This window comes from Equus asinus, chromosome 13, assembly GCF_041296235.1.
Source record: "Equus asinus isolate D_3611 breed Donkey chromosome 13, EquAss-T2T_v2, whole genome shotgun sequence".
NCBI lineage: Eukaryota > Metazoa > Chordata > Mammalia > Perissodactyla > Equidae > Equus > Equus asinus.
The window spans coordinates 50,611,064-50,633,897 of record NC_091802.1 but is presented as its reverse complement, the minus strand read 5'-3'; the positions used below and the strand labels follow the sequence as shown (position 1 = coordinate 50,633,897).

The following is a 22,834-nucleotide window of genomic DNA, read 5'->3' as shown; positions in this document are numbered from 1 at the left end:
TACAAACCCCGTAGCTTATTGATTTCACGTTTCTCTACTTTAAATAATGATTTTGTTTGTTTGAACCCTTCTTTAGATCACGACAAATCACTCTGCGATGGAGGAATTGATGTCAGTTACTGCTATAAATATGAAGACATTACCTTTTATTTCTAAAAACATCCTTCAAAATGAGATGTTTATTTTCTGCTGCTTGCTTTACTTCTCGCCATTTATATATTTTTTATCATTCAGTGTTACAAAAGAGAGAAAAAAGAGTAAGGATTTAATGAAAATGATGGGTCTACAAGATTCAGCATTCTGGTGAGTGACCGATTCAAGTAATACAAATGAATAAGAAAAATTAAGAAGCAGTGAAAAAGCATTGTTGTTTCAGAACATTATGATTGAAACCTGATATGCTGGCTACGTTTTTCCTTTGTTCTGACTTTTTGATTTAGTCTTTGTTAAATTTTTCCATGCAAAATAGTGGTTATGATTTGCCGAGCATTTTTTCTGTGCCATGAGTATGTTAAGCCAATGCTGTGACAGAGGAGCTGTTAAGAACAAAGTGAATAAAAGAATTGCTCAAAGTCAAATGGATGATGAGTGCCAGAGTTGGGACGCCAAACCAGATGCCATGAATCTGCCCACGGTTATCACTTGATTTCTTGAGATTTCCTCATGTTGAAGAAAATATAATCCTATAATGGCTAGCTTGTATTCAGAGGTTTAGTCACCAGGGCTATATTTTTTGGAGCAACTGAATACCATACATTGAAGTTAAATAAGATAGGCTACATAATGTTCCCAGCATATACACATAGGATGGCATGTAGCACGAGCTTAATAAGAGCGTTTGCTTCATATATTGACATACTTATATCTTACCTCACTCCGGAAATGATTTAAAGTGATTTTGAAATATATGTCTCTATATATACATACACACGTATATGTATGTATCTATGTGTGTATTTGTTATAATAAAAACAAATAATTGAGGAATAGAAACAAAGGCCTAACAAAATAATAAATAAGCTTAGCAGATAACAATGCAAATCATACAAACTCTAAGCCTCCAGGAGGCCAAAGCAGAGAATTCTGCAATATAATCAGGTGTAATATCTATACTAAAAAAAAAGGAAAAAAGGAAAAATAATTTGTTTATTTTAACCCAAAAAGAAATCTCACATTTTTTGATATTGAATCCTGGGAGGTATTTCTCTGTATACTCCCCATATCAAGAAAACACTCTTTATAAATGTGGAACTATGTGGAATGGATGAGGAACAATTGTTGAATAATTCTTTGCAAGCCACATGTTTCCTGAAGTAAAATTATGGGCTAAGAAATTCTAACTTTTTTATAAAGTATATTTTATTAACAGAGAGAGTTCTAATTCGAATACACATCAATTGTAAAATAGATAAAAGAGGAAACTGTCTTGAAATAAAAAAAGAAAGGAAAAGAGTGTTTTGCAGTGGAACTTTGGGAAATGGAAAGGAATGGATGGAGTGTGTTAGGAGGGAAGCGAGAGGGGATCTGTGTAAAAAGGATTGTCTTTCAGTTCAGGGCATGTCCGGTGGGACAGCATCCCTGCAGTCGCCTGAGACTAGGTAGGCACAAGTCAACTCTAGGTCAAAATCAGAAAGATATTGGATATTTAGATGTCGATTCACTCTCAGGATAAATGCTTCTTAGTATACATGTGACCTAAAACTTAGCAAAATGAATTTATGTGTATATTCTTAAGACTCAGAAGGAAAAACTTTCTAGAACATTTTTGTTAAGTACAGGGTGTCTATCAGAAATAAATTTTATGACAGGCTTTTTTTTACTAATGTAATAAATGTGAATGTAATCAGCATTTATTCTTCAAGTGTGATGTCTGAATTGCTTTGTATTTATCGTGAAGGTTTTCCTAGGTTTATTAACGTTTCCCCAGATCCCCTCAGCTCTTTGCAACCAGTTCCTTTTTCTAGGTAATGTTTTAATTTCCTTCATTTGTAATTCCCTTACCCTAAGGTTCTTCAATTCCTACCTATAGTTGTTCCCATCCATTCTCAGGAGGTGGATTCTGCGGAATGTGGTATGCTTTCTCAAAAATGCTGATGTTTCTAACACAGCCTGAATCATTGTAATGACATAAAATTTGAAAAGAAATCAAATAAGCGGTAAACACCTTCTACTGGGACATATCGATGCAAGTTCCTGATTTTAGCACGTTTGCTGTTCTCCTCAGCTGTTGAAAATTCTTATTTAGTTAGGCAGTTTTATGTAGAGGGAAGAGCTTTGGACTGAGTGAAGGCCTGCAGCATCATCCTAGCTTTGTTATTGATTTACTTTGTTGACCTTGAATAGGCCCATTAATTAGTAATAGAGACCACGATTTACTCATCTGTAAAATGAGAAACTTGGACTAAAATACTGTGCAGGCTTGTCAGATCTAAAATTGAATACTACTTCTTAATAACCACCTCATAAAAATGTGGCTACCAGCACATCTAAAGCAAAACAATGTGAACTACTTAAGGGCGTACCATAATTTATATCAGTTTAAATAAAGAAAGCATGAATAGAAATAGCAAGAATGGAATGGGCTTAGTGCAGTTATGAAATGTCAATTTCCTACTACTCAAGAGGGTGGAGGTGCTGCTGGCTGGGATCCTCAAGAATGGTCAGCTTCCATGGTTACTTGTTGGATCAGCAGCTGTTAAGTTTCCTTCCAGTTCTACAATTAGAACACTGACAATTTACAATAAAGCTGAAGATTAAAAAAATGTTTTATTTCCTTTAATTCAGCAATTTTACCCTGGAGAAGTTTTTATTCATTTTACCAAGCGAGACAAGTACAAGAATGTTCTTAGCAACATTGCATTAGAAATAAAAACTGGAAACAACCTAAATATCCATAGGCAGGAGAACATTGGGATATATTCATACCACAAAATATTATACAGCAGTGTGTGCTATTGTATGTACTGATTTATAAAGGCAAGTTGTGAAAGAATACATACAAGATGATACTATTGATACAATGACCATACTACTTATACAATCTGTGAATACAGAGCTGATACCTAGCTAGTAGACACCTGCACAGCCATGCCAGTGTAATATTAGTAATATTTTAGTTATTAATCTAGGTGGCAGGTACAAAGGTAATCCTTGTACTATTCTTTAGACAATTTTTGCATGTTTTAAATATTTCTTCTTATGAAATAAGTTAAAATAATTGAAATAACTTTTTGTCTTTATTTAGGCTTTCTTGGGGTTTGATCTATGCTGGCTTCATCTTCATTATTTCCATAATGATTACAACTATCATAACATCTGCCCAAATCGTAGTCATGACAGGCTTCATGGTCATATTTACACTCTTTTTCTTATATGGCTTATCTTTGGTAAGTTCATACATTTATTACCACTTTCTCTGCTTTAGATCTTAATTATATGTAGCAAAAATTAGATGTCTCAGCAGGCTGCTGCAGTCACTTCTTTCATATCCATTGTGTGTGTGTGTGTGTGTGTGTGTGTGTATGTGTGTATGTGTGTGTTTGCTTGAGAAAATCTCTACGGGTATGAGAAAATGATGTAACCCAAATAAAATTGGACCTCTTTTTGGCATACCGGTCTGAATTAATGAAATGATGGATCAAAACAATTATCTTGACTCTCAAAATTTCAAAGGCCTTTCTGGATGATTAATGAGCATGCTCTTGAGGGGGTAGACCCATCTTTTTTTCCCCAAAGGTCACTCATCGCATGATAGCTTTTCACAATATCTCTTCTCCCTCTAATACCCCACCTTGCGCTTACATCCCACACCACTCTCCTCCTCTGAACCAAAGCTTCTAATTTCTTCCACCTTTCAGGGTGTTTCTGCAGAGGGTATGTAGATATATTATATTATTAATTAAATTGGTTAATATATTAATTTAGTTTCTTTCAATCTTTCTAGTTGTGCATTTCTATCCTTTCCTCGGCTCTTCACTCAGCTTTTTCCACCATTTCCTCATAACAGAAGCCCAGCATTTGAGAGTGTAAATAAGGATCCTCTTTACAAAGGGTTTGAGAGAAGGACTGAGCATAATTACGCCTTAATATTTTCATCACTGTCTCATCGATAAATATTTATGTTATGATATAGAGATCCTTATTTTATTGTGCTGCCAATGATTCTCAGAGAACTAAACCTATGTCACAGCTAGTTGTCTTCTCTCTCTTTCAGATAGCTTTAGCATTCCTGATGAGTGTGTTGTTAAAGAAAACTGTCCTCACCAATTTGGTTGTGTTTCTCCTCACTCTCTTTTGGGGGTGTATGGGATTCACTACATTTTATAGACAAATTCCTTCATCTTTGGAGTGGATTTTGAGTATTTTTAGCCCCTTTGCCTTCACCGCTGGACTGACTCAGGTAAGAGCATAGTTAATTGGTTTATTTATTCACTTATTTTTTGAGGAAAATTAGCCCTGAGCTAACATCTGCTGCCAATCCTCCTCTTTTTATTGAGGAAGATTGGCCCTGAGCTAACATCCGTGCCCATCTTCCTCTACTTTATATGTGGGACACCTGCCACATCATGGCTTAATAAGCAGTGTGTAGATCTGTGCCCGGGATCCGAATTGGCAAACCCCTGGCCACCAAAGCAGAGCAGGCAAACTTAAACGTTATGCCACTGGGCCAGCCTGGATTCATTAATTTTTGAACTTTCAAAAAGAATTTGATACTTCATTACTGCTCATAATCAACACTATTTTAGCTTAAGAGGTTTTGTTCTAAACAATTCTACTGTAAAGCTAAATTTGAAAATATTATTACATTGTAGAAAAATGTTTATCTCCCAAGGAGACTGGAACAAGAAAATCTTGAATAAGGCAGATTTTCATATCTCTGATGTATTTTCATTTTGAAATATTTTCTCCAGTTTTTTTCTATATGCAAAATTTACCTTTCTTTTTACTTCATATAATGAAAGCATTCTCTTAATTTATTAAAAATTGTTGTATAAACCTCTTTTTGAAACCTCAAATATGAAAAGTTTTCAAGACATAAATATACAGTTTGACAAATAATTATAAATATATCAAAGTACTCTTGAACTATATCAAGAAATAGACTGTTGCCACAAGCCCAGAAGCTCTTCCAAAACTCCTTCCTCCTAAAGGTAAAAGTTTTATGATAATCACTTCCTTGCTTTTCATTGTCACTTAAATAGGTGTTTATAAATATAACTTTTTAGTTTTGCCTATTTTGAACTTTATATAAGTGCTTTGTACAAAGCATATTTTTGAGATTCTGTCTTTTGTCACTCAACATTATATTTTTACTTTTTAAAATTTAATTTAATTTTTTTTATTGTGGTAACATTGATTTATAACATTATATAAATTTCAAGCATACATCATTATATTTCGATTTCTGTGTAGATTACATCATGTTCACTATCCAAAGACTAATTACAGTTTATCACCATACACATGTAGCTAATCAACCCTTTCACCCCGCTCCCTGCCCACTTCCCCTCTGGTAACCACCAGTCCAACCTCTGTCTCTATGTGGTTGTCTGTTGTTGTTTTTAACTTCCATTTATGAGTGTGATCATATGGTATTTGACTTTCTCCCATTGACATTTCACTTAGCATAATACTGTCAAGTTCCATCCATGTTGTCACAAATGACCAGATTTCATAGTTTTTTATGGCTGAGTAGTATTCCATTGTGTATATGTACGACATCTTCTTTATCCATTCATCCCTTGATGGGCACCTAGGTTGCTTCCAAGTCTTGACTATTGTGAATAATGCTGCAATGAACATGGAGGTGCATGTATGTTTATGCATTTGTGTTTTTATGTTCTTTGGAAAATACCCAGCAGTGGAATAGCTGGATCGTATGGTAGTTCTATTCTTAATTTTTTGAGGAATCTCCATACTGTTTTCCATAGTGGCTGCACCAGTTTGCACTCCCACCAGCAGTCTATGAGAGTTCCCTTTTCTCCACATCCTCTCTAACACATTGTTTCCTGTCTTGTTAATTATAGGTATTCTGATCAGAGTGAGGTGATATCTCATGGTAGTTTTGATTTGCATTTCCCTGATAATTAGTGATGTTAAACATCTCTTGATGTGCCTGTTGGCCATCCATATATCTTTTTTGGAGAAATGTCCATTCAGATCTTCTACCCATTTTTTAATTGGGGTGTTAGTTTTTTTTGTGTTGAGATGCATGAATTCTTTATATATTTAGGTATTAACCCCTTATCAGGTATATGGTTTGAAAATATCTTCTCCCAGTTGTTATGGTGTCTTTTCGTTTTGTTGATGATTTCCTTTGCTGTGCAGAAGCTTTTTAGTTTCATGTAATCACGTGTTTATTTTTTCTTTGTTTCCCTTTCCTGGTCAGACATAGTACTTGAAAATATGCTACTAAGACCGATGTCAAAGAGCGCACTGCACCTGTTTTCTTCTAGAAGTTTAATGGTTCCAGGTCTTACATTCAAGTCTTTAATCCATTTTGAGTTAATTTTGGTGTATGGTATAAGATAATGGTCTACTTTCATTCTTTTGAATGTGGCTGTCCCATTTTTCCAACACCGTTTATTGAAGAGACTGTCCTTTCTCCATTGCATGTTATTGGCTCCCTTGTTCAAAATTAGCGGTCAAAAGATGTATGAGTTTATTTCTGGGCTCTCAATTCTGTTCCGTTGATCTGTTTTTTTACCAGTACCATGCTGTTTTGGTCACTATAGTTTTGTAGTGTATTTTGAAATCAGGTAGTGTCATACCTCCAGCTTTGTTCTTCTTCCTCAGGATTCCTTTGGGTATTTGGGGTCTTTTGTTGTTCCACATAAATTTTGGGATTCTGTGTTCTATTTCTGTGAAAGTGTGGTTGGAACTTTGATAAGGATTGTATTGACTCTGTAGATTGCTGTAGGAAGTATGGACATTTTAAATATGTTAATTCTTCCAATCCAAGAGCATGGAATATCTTTTCATTTCCTTGCGTCTTCCATTTCTTTCAACAATGTTTTATAGTTTCAGTGTACAGATCTTTCACCTCTTTGGTTAAGTTTATTCGCAGGTATTTTATTCTTTTTGTTGTAATTATAAATGAGATTGTATTCTTAATTTATCTTTCTGCTACTTCGTTGTTAGTGTATAGAAATGAAACTGATTTGTATGTTGATTTTGTATCCTGCAACTTTACCATATTCATTTATTATTTCTAAAAGTTTTTAGTGGATTCTACAGACTTTTCTATATATAAAATCATCTCATCTGCAAACAGTGACAGTTTCACTTCTTCCTTTCCAGTATGGATCCCTTTTATTTCCTTTTCTTGACTGATTGCTCTGGCTGAGACTTCCAATACTATGTTAACCTAGAGTGGTGAAAGTGGGCATCCTTGTCTGGTTCCTGTTCTTAGAGAGATAGCTTTCAGTTTTTCTCCATATATATGCTGGATATGAGACATTTTTCAGTTATTTGCTGCTGACATTTTTGCTATCTTAATGATGCTCTTAATGAACAAAATTTCTTAATTTTGATAAAGTCTGGTTTGTCAAGTTTTTCTTTCATGTAGAGAGCTTTTGTATCTTTAAGAAATTATTGAATACCCCAAGGTTATAAAGATATTATCCTACATTTTATTCTGGAAGTTCAATTGATTCAGCTTTTACATTTGGATATAAAATCCACTTCAAAATAACTTTTGTGTATCTATAGGCAGAGACAATATTAATTTTTCTACACTGACATCCAATTACTTCAGCTCTATTTATTTAAAAGATCATCCTTTCCCCAGATGAATTGCAATATTTCTTTTGTCACAACTCAACCAATCATGTCTGGACCCATCTGTCTATCCTTGCACTGCTGACACATTGTCTTAATTGTTTTGCTTTATAATATGTCTTGATATCTGGTAGTAACAATTTTACCACTTTATTTTCTTTTTCAAGAGAGTCTTTTCTACTCTAGGTTCTTTGCAATGATGTAAATTTTAGAATTAACTTAGGAAGTTATACACACATATGTGTGTGTGTTTGTGCAAAACTGTTGAGATTTTGGTGAAGTTGACTTTTTCATCCATTTGGGGAAAATTAACACTTTTTTTTGTCATGAATATATCCTCACATTCATTTTCCCTTAGTAATTGTTTTAATTTTAAGTATAGAGTCTTGCACATTTTTGTTTGATTTATTCCAAAGTTTTTGATACTTTTGATGCCGTTATAAGTAGCATCTATGTTTAAATTCTTATTTCTAAATGTTTGTTGTTAATGTAGAGAGATGCATCTGATTTATGTACATTGGCATTGTATTCAGCATTCTTGCCATGTTCATTTATTGAATCTAGTTATTTTTCTGGGTTTTCCCTTGGGATGCTTTATATATAATCATGTTGTCTACAAATAATGATGGTTCATTTTTTCCTTTTGCAATCTTTATGCTGTTTACTTGTTTTTCTTGCCTTATTGTACAGATTAAGATCTCTAGTACAATGTTGAATAGAAATACAGGCAAAGGAAAAGCTTTCAACATTTCACAATTAAGCATGATTTTTGGCATTGGTCTTTGTACATCTAATTCATCAGATTAAGGAAGATTTCTTATCTTCTTAGTTTGTGAGGAGTCTTTCTTTATTATAAGCAGATATTGAATTTTATCAAACACTTTTCTGAATCTATTAGATTGATCATGTTATTTGCTCCTTCAATCTGTTGTATGTTGAATTACATTGATTGATCTTCAAATGTCAACTCAGCCTTGTATTCCTAGAATAAACTCAACTTTGCCATGAAAAACTAACATTTTAACATAAATTGAGAAGTTGTATAGTGTCTATGGTGAGGAATTGGGCTTGGGAGCTGAACTTCTTTATTCTGATCTCAGCTTTACCACTCCTCACTTGTGATTTTTGACTTCATCTGGTTAAGCTACTCAATTTCTCTGTCTCAGTTTCATCATATGTAAAATGCAGATAAAAATAATAAGGCATACCGCATAGGGTTATGATCGAGATTAAATGGGATTATATGAAAAGCACTTAGAACAGTGCCTAGAACATGGTAGGTATTATTACATGGCAAAATTATAAATAAAATTCTTTTTTTGTAGTAATAACTAGAAAAAAGGTAAGTCCTCTTATCATTTTCCTACTAAGATCCTCCAAATAATTCTTCATGTTCTTTCTAAAATTTGTATTTCATTGTTGCAAAGAGTAGATATTTTGCAATATTGCAAGGACTTTATGAAAACCAGCAAACGAATTATAATTTAAATTTGTATCCTTAGAACATTGTACTTTTTAAATCAGTATTTCCTTCTAATATTCCTTTTATCACTATAAAATAGAAATAGTTTCACTAATAACTTTATTTTAAGAGCTTCTTAAAAAAGCTGCTTATAAAATTATATAATTCTTGCTGCTACACTGAGTTATTTTTATTTATCTAATTTAAATATTTATTATTATTTTTTGTTTGAATCTTAGATTATCCACCTGGATTATAATATGAATGGTGTAATTTTTCCTGACCCTTCAGGAGAATCATATAAAATGATAGCAACCTTTTCCGTATTGGCTTTTGATGCTCTTTTCTACTTGGTATTGGCATTATACTTTGACAAAATCTTACCCTGTAAGTAATAGTGGATTTTTCTCTGACCTTTACTAATATTCATCACACTGAAGATGTTTTTCTTGAGGTTATGTGAATATATTTTAAGAAATTAAGAATAACAAATATTTCTCATCACAGGCTAAATGAGTTCTTTATTTCTACTTCATAATTTGAATGGTCCAAAAGACGTTTTATGTAAAAAAGTTATTTTTCTGACTTTAATAATAATACACATTTTAAATATACAATAATTATAATTTTAATACATATTATGATTATATAGTATTAAATAATGTTATTTTTTTCAAGGTTCCCTGAAAGTGTTTTCAAAGAATGATATTTAGGATTTGTATCAGAACAAGCTGAAAAAATTAGTTAAGATGATTTTGGCTAGTATAGGACCATCTTATGGTGGAAGTGCTTCCTAGTAAATATTTGGTCATTTTACAAGAATGTGGGGGCAGATTGTAAACTAAACACAGCTAGAAAAGACCTCAGGTGTGAAATAATCAGTGTCTTCCTGACTTTGTTTCTGGGAGGACTATTTTGGAAGGGAAGATGTCCATCCTTTAAGGAAATAACAAAATGAAAATTAGAGAGGATATTTTCAGCAGTATTCTGAAAATTTTTCATATACTGTTCATATTTACAGAAATATATTACCAAGTTAGATTTACTTCATCTTGCAGACAACCAAAAATTTCACTTATTATAAGCCCAGAATTTCTTCACATACTCTAGGATCAGAATGCTTTTTTCCTTCTTCTTATCTTCAAGAAACAATCTCCTTGTTTTTTATCTTCCTTCCACTTTGACTGTATTTAAGGTTGTGTTATGTGTTTCTGTGTATTTCTGTCTTTCTATCACTTCTAGTTAATAACTGAAAGCCCTTAATAACAAATACTACTTTATTTTTAAAATCTGAAAAATTACTACATTTTCATCCTGAACAAATGTAATTTCTTCACGTATTTTTTTATTCATGTAACATATAGATTTCAGTATTATGTTCATCATATTGCTGTGGTCAAATGATTTATTAAGTTCAAAACATGTTTACGATTATTTTTATGTGCCATATTACAGCTTTCCCCCCAAATATTTGGTTTCATTCATACTTCTAAATACCTTTTCGACCACATTTTATTCAAACTTTTGATTTATACGTTGCTGAAAGTTCTATTATATTGTTTAACCTTTGTGAAAATGTTATTTCCTTTGAATTTTCATCATTACTTCAAAACCAAGTTTTCTTCTCAAAAATAGAAGTTAGGAAGAAAGTAATTTCTTTACGATGCTTAAAAATCCAAGACATCCTGTACTATTCTGAAAAGACTTCTCTGCTCATTGTTTTAATGTTACTGACTCAATATCTTATTGCTTCTTGATGAATTAGATGGAAATGAACGCCAGAATTCTCCGTTATTTTTCCTGAACTCATTATCTTGTTTCCAACACCAAAGGACTGATAATAAGTTCATTGAGAAAGAAATAGATCCTGAGCATCCCTCTGATGACTATTTTGAACGGGTAGCTCCAGAATTCCAAGGAAAAGAAGCCATCAGGTGATTGCACTTATACTAATATATGGATGCAAGGCTAATGAATTATTAACCAACAGCAACGGGATGAGCCTAAGGCAAAACGTTGAAGAAGAAATTCGTTTTTATGACTGTCACTTTGAACTCTTCCACGCCATCACCACCAATATCTCCTAACTGCTACTTGAAAGGACAATTCTCTTTGCTTAGCTCTGTGTGATCTTACTGCATCACTCTCCGTCCTGTCTTCCTCCTTGTTTCCATCCCTTGTCCCCCATCTCTCTTTTATACTTGCTCTTTCTCTTCTCTGTCCCTTCCTCCGTAGTTTTGTCTGGCTTACACAAGATGATGGAAGAAGTAAGAAATTTAGAATCAGAAATTCTTAAATCTTAATAGCACACTTCCCTCTCATTTGATGTGTAATCTTGGAAAAATGAATAAGTTTCTCTGGAGTCTTGGTGTCCTGTGTGAAACAAGAGTAACATTTGCTCTGTAAGGTTGTTTGTGACAGATTTATATGAGTTTTTAAAATATCTCTGCTCTCAGACCCTATGGATTCTAACTCGGGGAGTGTGGGCTTGAACCCAAGGGTCTGTGGATTTTAAAGAGCCCTGTAGATTTTTCCAATGTGCACTAAAGTTAAAGAATTAGAGAGTTTTAAATATCAACCATTTGTTTATTTAGCAGATATTCATATAGTGCTTACTATGTACCAGACACATATTTAATTCCCAGCAAAAGTTTATAAGGCAGGCGCTTTTATTTTGCCCATTTTATAAATGAAAAAATTGAAGTACTGAAAGGTTAAGTCTCTTGCCCAATGTCACACACTCGTAAATGGGGAACTGGGATTGGAATCCAGTTTGGCTCTAGAGTCTATGCTCTTAATTTGTAGTAACCTGGCTACTGTAGAGATGTCAGGGGGCAATGGAAGATGAATAAAATGGAACTATAGCTGGAAAATGAAATATTCCTAAGACAAGAGTATAGGATGAACCTATGTACCTAAGCTTTGCCTTTCTAATTCTGATCCTATTTTCTGTTAAGTTTTCTGAGGGGCAACAGTCGCTCCCAACCCTAGCTCCATGGAAAACACCTGCCTGAAAGAGAAAGTCCAACTGAGGAATAATCAAAAAAACTCAATCCCAAGGTCATCAGTCCCTCTCTTCCAGTTGAGAGCACAAAAAAATGGCATTATATTACTATTCAAATTATAATAATTTTCAGGTTAAGTTTTCTAAGAAAGTGTTAAGATTAGTTACATAGGTCAAAAAATGTTTGTTCTTCTGCTGTGAAGGAGAGAAAAGTGAAATGTCCTCACCCACACACCCACCATCCCCCTTACCCTCAACCCTGACCAATCTAATCAATGTTGACTCTGGGCATCCCTGTCTCGTGATCTGGATTCTTGACTAAAATAGAGATTTCGGACCACTGACAAACTGGGAAAGGAAAGTCGTCTGATCCAAGGCCTGTCCACTGAATCTCTTTGCTCCAGTGTGGGACGCCTCACCCCAGATCCACATGAAAGTAGCAAAGTAGACTTAGGTGCCCAGCATTACAGCTCTTCAGTGAAAAGCTGCTCACATTCAGTCACTAGTTAAGCAGGTTCTGGGGCTGCAAGACAGCCTAAAATTGACCTTTACCACCCAACGTTAGATGCAGTTCCCAATCCACAAGTCTTATCTCTTCTTTCTTCACAGCAACCCTTTCTTAGGAAAATGATTGCCCTTTCCCACCACTAGACAAGTATCAACTCTATCACGATCAATCCCAACATGTGAATTTGATTTTGTATGGATATAGAAGGTACTAAGGTGTCGATTCCCTTTTCCCCAGGCAGTCTCTACTTATATACTAATGAACTCTTCCTCTTTCCCTAGCAGAACTTAAGCTATATGTATCTGGAAGTATGGGGAAATCTTGCAGAGTTATAACTAGAATCAAGATCTTGGTTCTGTAAAAATATCTTGTTTAAATTCACAACTGGCTTCCTCTCACCTGTAATCCCTTTTCCCAATTCTTCTTCTTCTTTGGGGGCATTTGTATGCACATCTGTCCATTCCTAGAACTTTAGATGATTCATGCAACACTCCCAGAACATAGGCAGGAAGTCTGCCCCAAATGTAAATGGCTATCTTCAGCTCTGAAATCCCAAAATAACTAGCTGCTCTTAAATGGAAGTTTATTTATTAAAATAAAACATTAAAGCCCCACTTCAATGTGTGTCCCATTACACACAAAAAAATGTGGAAACAAAATACCCTGTCAGATTCAGTGCCTTTTCAGCCTTTCTCTTTCAAATTTTCCAACTCTTTGGTGTAACCCCACGCACCGCCAGCATTCTGGTTGAATAGAAGTCCTTACCTTTATTCTGATTCATGTTCAGAAAGGAGGGTGACTAAACTCTGTTTCCCTTTGAAGTTGAAGATGCATTGCACATGGTATTATGTAATCATGACATTTCTAACCTGTCTGGTTCCTGCCTTGTCCTGCAGCAGTTCCCTTTGAGATTCCAATGTGCATTGAAATTTGATAACCACTCATTTAGAGGTGCGTGTGTGTGATATTCAGATAAAGAAATCCAGCAAACCTTTAGATTTGTGAGCTCAGGGGAAAGGATGAGGTCAACTTTAGGTTGGTGTTGAAACCACAAGAACCAATGAGATACTCCTTTGAGAAAGTCAAGAGTGAGAAGACCCATAATATACATAGAGAACCCTGTGGAGCATCAAACTGATGTGTCTGGTGAAAGAAGAGAACTTGACAAGGAAGTAGAGAAGGGAAATTTAGAAAAATAGGAAGAAAATCAGTAAAGTGGAGTGTCGCCTTGAAAGTAGACACTATCAACAAGGAGAAAGTCATTAAGAGTGACCCATAATCCAATAAATAAGGATGGGAAAATATTTATTGCATTTGGTAATTAGGAGTCCACTAAAGATTTCAGCACGAAGACGTTTACTAGAGTAATGGATTCAGAAGCTAGAGTGTAATTGATTAAGGGGGAAGTAAGAAGTGAGGAAGTGGAGATGGCAAGTTTACATTTTTATTTTAAGAATTTTTTTAAGATAAGGGAGGAGAGAAGTTCGATTGTATCTAAAGCAGAATTAGAGGCTAAAGAGAAACTATCAGAGAGAAAATGCAGATGACAGGCTCTGATCAGTAAACAAGATTGGAAGGAATGGGAGATGATGGTTAAAGAGTACAAATAAATGATCTTGAACAGGGGAAAAACACAAAATCTTCTAAGACGAGAAGATGAAAGTAAGGATAATTACAGAGCACTCTACTTTCTAAGCAAAACACTAATAATTTAATAGTAACTTTCTGAAGAGACTCTTTTATTTTGTATCTCAAGGGAAGTGATTGATCAAAAATAAGTCTTTACCTTTCTTTGTAGTGTGGTAATGTCATCCCTTATTTCAGGTAATGTGGTTGACTGCATCTAGCACTCTAAGTTGGTTGTGATCTGTAGTATTTTTGCCTCTGTGTTGGCTAAGTAAGCACCCCTTCTGTCATTTCAGAATCATAAATGTCAAAAAAGAATATAAAGGAAAGTCTGGAAAAGTAGAAGCATTGAAAGGTAAAGAAAAGCATTTCATTGTTTCATGATTTATTACAAAAAATGGGGAAAATTCAATGTGAAAAATTTTAAAAATATAGATAAGTGAAACAGGAAAAGAAAAAAGAATACAAACAATCTAACTCCACTACCTGGAAATTAACTATGTTTAAGAATGGATATAATATACTTCCAGATGTTTCATGCCTCTATTAATTTGCAAAAATGGGATCATACGGTGAAAAATGCAATTTCACTTTGTTTTTTAAGATGACTTTGCTATAACCAATATTTTGTTTTATTTGCACCATGAGGAAAGAATATCTAGACTTAAAATTGATATTTTTTTTACTAGCCAGGAAATTTACATAGTTTATATGTACTGGTGAAATTCATTAAAACAGGATGAGTAACATCCTTGACTGTGAATTAAATTTTACAAGTCAATATCCTATAACAAACATAGTTTATAATTTTGGATACACCAACATATTTGATACTAAAGCTTCTAACAAATATGGTTTTCTATAACAAACGTTTAAGCAAGTATCAAAGTTAGTGGCTACGTTTTATAGAGGACACCATGCTTTTAAAAATTAATTAATTTTTACCAAGGTATAACTGACATATTAACATGTTAGTTTCAGATGTACAACGTAATAATTTGATATTTGTATATATTGTGAAATGATCACCACAATAAGCCTAGTTAACATCCATTCTGATGCATAGTTACAAATTTTTTGTGTGTGATGAAGACTTTTAAGATCTACTCTCTTACCAGCTTTCAAATATACAATATGGTATTATAAGCGTAGTCACCATGCTGTACATTATATCCCCATGACTTATTGATTTTATAGCTGGAAATTTGTGTCTTTTGATTTCCGTAACCCATTTTGCCCACCCCCTATGGCAACTACCAATCTGCTCTCTGTATCTATGGGCTTGGTTGTTTTTTTTTTTCAGTTTGTTTACTTGTTTGTTTAGATTCCACATATAAGTGAGATCAGACTGTATTTGTCTTTCTCTGTCTGACTTGTTTCACTTAGCATAATGCCCTCAAAGCCTATGTTGTTGCAAATGGCAAGATTTCGTTCTTTTTTATGGCTGAATAGTATTCCCATTGTACATATAATTTGCTTTTATTAATAATGATTTTAGGAAGAATGTAAATCATTTTTACAAGGGACAGAAGTTTTAAAAGTTAAAAAATAAGATCTGTAGACCCTGAGGAAGATTAAGAGTTCTCTCTCCATTGTGCTTACTTTATATTTATTTTCTAACAAATGCAGCATACCTTAACTCAATCTTACTAATTCTTTTGAGATTGGGTTTTACTTTGAGAATTTATTATACTTGTGTCAGCAAGTTTAATCTCACTCCAGGTTTCTCTCATCAGATTCCATCGAGACCTGTGGCTTCTTTCTTTAATTTTAGCCAATGATATATTGAAGTATTTTTAAATTTACCATTTCAGTTTCCAGAGCACATTATGAACTGCTTTTGCACTCATCAATAACCATGAACTTCTTTTTATGTCTAAACACTTCCAACTTCTACAAGGATTTCTTCTATTTTCAAAAGTAGCAGCATCTTAAAAGAATTGAAAGGATTGAACATCAATACATTAAAAAATATATGAAACAGAACCATTTGGAGTTGCTCTTTGGGAAGTAAGAATGAGAGTTGTCTCTCTCAGCTTGTCCCCATGCAGTGGAACACCTTTGGGAAAACACTTTTGAAATCCCTTATCAACAGCTGATTCTTCAATGGCTAAATAGCATACCATGGTAGCAATACCATAATTTACTTAACTAACACACTAGGGTATGAAATTCTGTTTGTTTCCAATTTTTTCACAATCATAAAAAACACTGTAATGAACATCCTTCTTCTTCTTCTTTTTTTTTGAGGAAGATTAGCCCTGAGCTAACTGCTGCCAATCCTCCTCTTTTTGCTGATGAAGACTGGCCCTGAGCTAGCATCAGTGCCCATCTTCCTCCAGTTTATATGTGGGATGCCTACCACAGCATGGCTTGCCAAGTGGCGCCATGTCCACACCCAGGATCGGAAGCGGTGAACCCCGGGCCACCGAAGTGGAACGTGCGCACTTAACTGCTGTGCCACCAGGCCGGCCCCATAATGAACATTCTTGTTCAGTCTTTATAAAGATCATCAATTATTCCCTGAATATGAATTTCTAGAAGCAGACATTCATTATTCAAAGAGACCATATTTTTAAGATTTTAATTCAAATTTCAAATTGTTTCCCTCCAAGGTTATAAAGATTCATACTCCCACAAGCAATAATTAACAACAACAATAGCAACACTGATGATAACAACAAACACTTACAGTTCATTGAATACTTAGTGTGTGCTGGGAGCTATGCTCAGTGCTTTACATGGACTTTTTTTCATTTAATCCTTTGAGATACGTAATAGCTCTCCCATTTTGCAGATGAGGAAACTGAGGCTTATATTTCTTTTTTTCAGTTAATATGGGTCAATTCCAGGATAGCTAGTGCCACTTTTCTCTTATTCTTGAAAATATTTATTTTTCCACCTAAGAAAAACCTCATGAAATTTGTTAATGTACTTTTTTAGTTGTCACCATATTTGTTATTAATTAATTCATCTTTTTTGGTGAATATGAAAGGTCGTTTCATTGATCTTTATTTCTTGTGTTTACTTTTGGCCATTTTAGGCTTCTATTCTATTTCATTGGTCAGTGTATCCTAGACCAGTAACATGTTATTTTGATTACTATATTTACTCACTCCGCTGGTATTACTGTACTAGTAACATATTATTTTATTTTATTTTTTTTGGTGAGGAAGATTTGCCCTGAGCTAACATCTGTTGCCAATCTTCCTCTTTTTTTTTTTTTTTTTTGCTTGAGGAAGACTAGTCCTGAGCTAACATCTGTGCCAATCTTTCTCTCTTTTGTATGTGGGTTGATGCCACAGCGTGGCTTGACAAGTGGTATATGTCTGTGCCTGGGATCTGAACCCGCAAACCTGAGCTGCCAAAGTGGAGTACACTGAACTTAACCACTATGCCGTGGGGCCAGCCCCAGTAACATATTATTTTAATTTTTATAGTTCTCCAGTGTATTTTAATATCTTGTAACCAAGACAAATTTCTTTCTATTCTTTGATTTTTCTTAATGATTTGAATTTATTCTTCCAACGATCTTTGAATCTTTTAGTCAAATTATAAATGAGGGTTTTAATAGACTGGATTACAGTAGGAAGGATTTTCTCTTTACATATAATTGTTATCACTAGCACATTTAATAGCTTACCAAACCAAACCTTATAGAGTTTAATTTATCCAAGATCACTGAGACAGAAAATGGATGAACTGGAATTTCAGCCCAGTCATTAATTAATTTCAATAATGTTTGACAATGGGTCAGGTAACTCAATTGAAAGGACTTGATCTTTTAGATATACTGTATTACATATAAGATTCTTAAGAATTTCATCTTACTCTGTCCAACAACTTTCCATAATAAAGTTTGATTTTCACTTGATGGTAAAACAAACAAACAAAAAGTAGTACCTCAAAAGATTCTTAGCTAAATGACTTTTGCTATTGACATGTAAATGCAAAGAGTTTATGACAAGGGGCCAGCGTGGTGGTGTAGCGGTTAAGTTCGGGTGCTCTGCTCCTGCAGCCCGGGGTTCACCGGTTGAGCCCGGGCTCAGACTGATGCACCACTTATCATGCCATGCTGTGGCAGGTGTCCCACATATAATATAGAGGAATATGGGCACAGAATTTAGCTCAGGGCCAGTTGTCCTCAACAAAAACAGGATTGGCCCCAGATGTTAGCTCAGGGCTAATCTTCCTCAAAAAAAAAAAAAAATCAGTTTATAACAAAAGAATAGAAAAATGGGCATAGAGTAAATATAAATTTTTGGTGAATATATTTTAGAATGCAATTAATACCATGGAAAATGTTTATAATTTAATATTTGAAAAGGCAGACTAGGAAAGAATAGAGTATGGTCGTTTGTGAATGTATGTATGTACATTTACATATTTACGTGTGCACATGCAGACACACTGGAAGTAAGTGTATTACAATGTCAATATCTGGAATTATGGTTAATTTTATCCTCTTAAGTGATTGTGTTTATTTTTCAAGTATTCTACAGTAAGCATGTTATTTTAGCAACCAGAAAATATTGAATATTCTCTCTTTCAAACTATTGAAATGCTTGAGAATACATAACTAAGATAGATTGTCTTGTTCTGTTTTTAGAACCAGCCTTGTCTAATGTGCCTTATTTATAATTTTCATATTTTATTCTAAAAACAGGCTTGCTCTTTGACATATACGAAGGTCAAATCACAGCAATTGTGGGTCACAGTGGAGCTGGCAAATCCTCATTACTAAACATCCTTAACGGGTCGTCACTTCCAACAGAAGGTGAGCAAAAAGGAATTTTTCAAAGGCAAGATGTCTGATAATAGAATGAGGGCATAGGTATGCCTTTCTCTCATTTTAAGGTTTAAATTTGACTGCTTAAGAGAAAATAATGTTTGTTTATCTAAAGTTCTTTAACAGAACTATATGATTTTGAATATACATTTTATTTCTCAAATTTGTATGAAAATCATTATCTTTATTCCATCACTATGTGATGTTCCAGGGGAAATATACACTACTCTGGGCATATATTTATGTTAAGAATAATTAGTAGTTGTTAATAAGTTATGAAGTCATCATTTTAGATATGTGGAATATATGCCAATATTTTCCTAAGATCTCCAAGCATTAATGAAATGTATTATCTTGCCACTGTTAAATTGTTTTTAACTTCTATTCTTAGGATCCATTACCATCTATAATAAAAATCTTTCTGAAATGCAAGACATGGAGGAAATCAGAAAGATAACTGGCATTTGTCCTCAAGTCAATGTTCAATTTGACATACTCACTGTGAAGGAAAACCTCAGGCTGTTCGCTAAAATAAAAGGGATTCAGCCACAGGAAGTGGAACAAGAGGTAGATAGACATGCTGGATTGATTGAACTGCCAACTATTTGCCAAGTTGAATCATGACCACAGAATTGCCCTCAGTGGTTTACCTGCCCTGTTATGGATAAAATTTAGGCAATGTGGGGGCTGGCCCAGTGGCACAGCAGTTAAGTTTGCACATTCCATTTCGGCAGCCCAGGGTTCGCCCGTTTGGATCCCAGGTGCGGATGTGGCACCGCTTGGCAAGCCATGCTACGGCAGGCATCCAACATATAAAATACAGGAAGATGGTCACAGATGTTAGCTCAGGCCCAATCTTCCTCAGCAAAAAGAGGAAGATTGGCGGCAGATGTTAGCTCAGGACTAATCTTCCTCAAAAAAAAAAAAAAAAGAATTTAGGCAATGAGGTCCTATAAAAAAGTCTGCTGCTGTAATGAACCGTTAAAATTGGATAAAATGAATCATCTTGGATTTTAAGCTGTGTGTATTTTCTTGTATAGGTACAAAAAGTTTTATTGGAAATGGACATAGAAAACATTCAAGATAACCTTGCTGAACATTTAAGCGAAGGCCAGAAAAGAAAGCTGACCTTTGGGATTGCCATTTTAGGAGATCCTCAAGTAAGTGAGATTGTGCATGCGGAGGAATGCAGGTTGAATATCACTAAAGTGTCAAGCTCTTCTTTTACCACTAAAAGTAGTAGAGCTTTCACAGTAATGCATCAAGAGAGAGCCTGCCATGTTTAACTGAGTCCAAGTGTAGTGGATGTAAATTGTTGGATAGTTATTTATTCATTTTTTGGTTTTTATTGTTATCCATGCTATCATGTGGAAGCAATTAATATGGAAGAGAGACGTATTTTATATACCTTCATCCTCTGCAGGTTTTGCTATTAGATGAACCAACTGCTGGATTGGATCCCTTTTCAAGGCACCAAGTATGGAGCTTCCTCAAGGAACGTAAAGCAGACCGTGTAATCCTCTTGACTACCAATTTCATGGATGAGGCTGACATCCTGGCTGGTAATTGTTGGTTTTACCTCAGTATTACAGTAAAGAATTTGGAAATGTTTATTCCTGGGGCAAGAGTCTCGCTCTCATTACCTCAGTGTGCCTACATTCCATAACAGCCTGCGGATGATAGGAGTCTAGTCCCACTGTAGAATTCCTCGCTGACTATACATTTGCTTGATCGTGACCACTCATAAAAGATTGTGATTTTTTTCATATCAGCTATCAATTAAACACCCAAATCTTCTTTAATATATATTTGGCTGAAAAATATCCACGCATTCTTTAGCATCCAGAATAGAAAACATGCCAATGTAATTTATGCTTTTTTGTCAGGAAGTATTACAGGGCAATGAAGTCGACTGTAATTCATAAGCTCCTTTTAAATGCATACATTTTAGTGTGTGTTTCAAATTTTTAAATGCACATAGATATAGTTATGCCCACAGAATGCTTCTCCTATAGAAATCTGAGCTTTGGCACCTGATCTACATTTTTTAGAGAGGAAAGAAATGACTCTTAATATCTTTTCTTTCTGGCTTCTTTCTACTCAGATAGAAAAGTGATCATGTCCAATGGGAGACTGAAGTGTGCAGGCTCTTCTGTCTTTTTGAAGAGAAGATGGGGTCTTGGATATCACTTAAGGTAAAGACTTCGGGAATAGATTGGAGATAGACAGATGGATAGATATACTGGTATATCCAAAAGGCAGACACTTATGAGAGAGAATTGGCCTTATGCTTCATCTCTGCCAAACTGAATGGATCATTGTTTCCCAAATGCATTTCCTACATTCCTGCCTCCTTGTATCTTTGCTAATGCCAATGATAAGCAAAATTTCAAAATTAGCCCAGGCTGACTGATCTCAGCAGAGCTACACGTTCCAAGCAGCTGCTCCATGCAGCGTAAACCTCCACTTTCTTCCCACCTCCACTTTCCTCGGCTGACCCATATAATTCTGTAATATATTTTCATTCTTTCACAGGGCACAAAGTCAAATAATTTCAGAAGGTAGTATCAGCAGGGATTAAATCTGGTGGTAGAGAGTAAAGAAGACTGGGTCTAACAAGAAAGGGTGTCCAGGCAAAAAAAAATCAAAAATAAAGAAACTTACGCCAAACAAAACGTGTACATAGGCCAAATTTCCCTATCAGCCACTAATTTCTGATGTCTACCTGGTCTTGTGTAATCTTTATTTCCCTAAGAAGTCTCCTCTGCCTAATGTTCTCACCTCCCTCTGTTTATCTTCCTATTTGATATATACAGTTTTAATTACAGTATGTATTTGTTTGTATATTTGTAGTTCTTCTGAGTTTATACACCTTCTCTGTGTAGATCATAGCATTTTTCAAACTGATGGTATTATTATTATTGTTATTGTTTACTCACTTTGTTTGTTCCATAAAGCCAAGTAAAGTAGTACTCAAAGGCTAGATATTCAGTTAAAGCTCTTCTTTCTAGTAGCAGTGGAGAAAATACAAATTAAATTGTCTTTTCTTTTAAATATTAGTTTGTACACAAATGAAATATGTGATCCAGAAAAAATAACATCCTTCATTAATCGTCACATCCCTGATGCTAAATTAAAAGCCGAAAGCAAAGAAAAGCTTGTGTATACTTTGCCTGTGGAAAAGACAAATAAATTTCCAGGTAACTTAAATATGATTACGATGGAATGAAATTTTGGAACAAATGTTCACGTTATTGCTACAATTTTTATTCTTTAAAGGAGTTGGATTTTGTTGTAGATTGAGTTCCCCAAGAAGCAGAACTTGAGATGAGGATATTAGTGCAATTAATTTGTTTGATAATTGATGCCTAGAAGCTCCAACAGGGAGTGGGGACATGAGAGGGAAGGGAAGGAAGCCAGGAAAGTTTGCAATAAGCAATGGAGGAGTAATACCACTGGAGAAATAAATAGATAAGTAAATACGTGAGCTCAGAGTTATGTCACCAGAGGGGTGAGAAAGCTGGGGTATTTACTTGCCACTCTGTATCCATCATTGGTTAAGAGATGCTTCCAAGAGCATAAATCTTCTGATCCTTCATTCTTGTGCTCAACATGAGCTTAGCATACTTCAGGGCCCAGAAAAAAAATTCCTCAGGCAGCTGTTCT

General features: G+C 34.6%; 1 protein-coding gene across 3 annotated transcripts in view; it reads left to right on the top strand.

The window, feature by feature from the left end:
• The window catches only part of ABCA6 (ATP binding cassette subfamily A member 6), a 59,193-nt gene that overhangs the window by 6,000 nt on the left and 30,359 nt on the right, over positions 1-22,834 (top strand). For all 3 annotated transcript variants that reach the window (XM_044745417.2, XM_044745418.2, XM_014847673.3), the window contains 12 exons: positions 77-303; positions 3,245-3,386; positions 4,214-4,399; positions 9,481-9,628; positions 11,007-11,175; positions 14,676-14,734; positions 19,046-19,156; positions 19,560-19,735; positions 20,209-20,328; positions 20,592-20,730; positions 21,273-21,363; positions 22,229-22,368. In XM_044745417.2, coding sequence (XP_044601352.2) covers positions 77-303; positions 3,245-3,386; positions 4,214-4,399; positions 9,481-9,628; positions 11,007-11,175; positions 14,676-14,734; positions 19,046-19,156; positions 19,560-19,735; positions 20,209-20,328; positions 20,592-20,730; positions 21,273-21,363; positions 22,229-22,368 — 1,708 coding nt within the window. The remainder of the gene's footprint in view (positions 1-76; positions 304-3,244; positions 3,387-4,213; positions 4,400-9,480; positions 9,629-11,006; positions 11,176-14,675; positions 14,735-19,045; positions 19,157-19,559; positions 19,736-20,208; positions 20,329-20,591; positions 20,731-21,272; positions 21,364-22,228; positions 22,369-22,834) is intronic.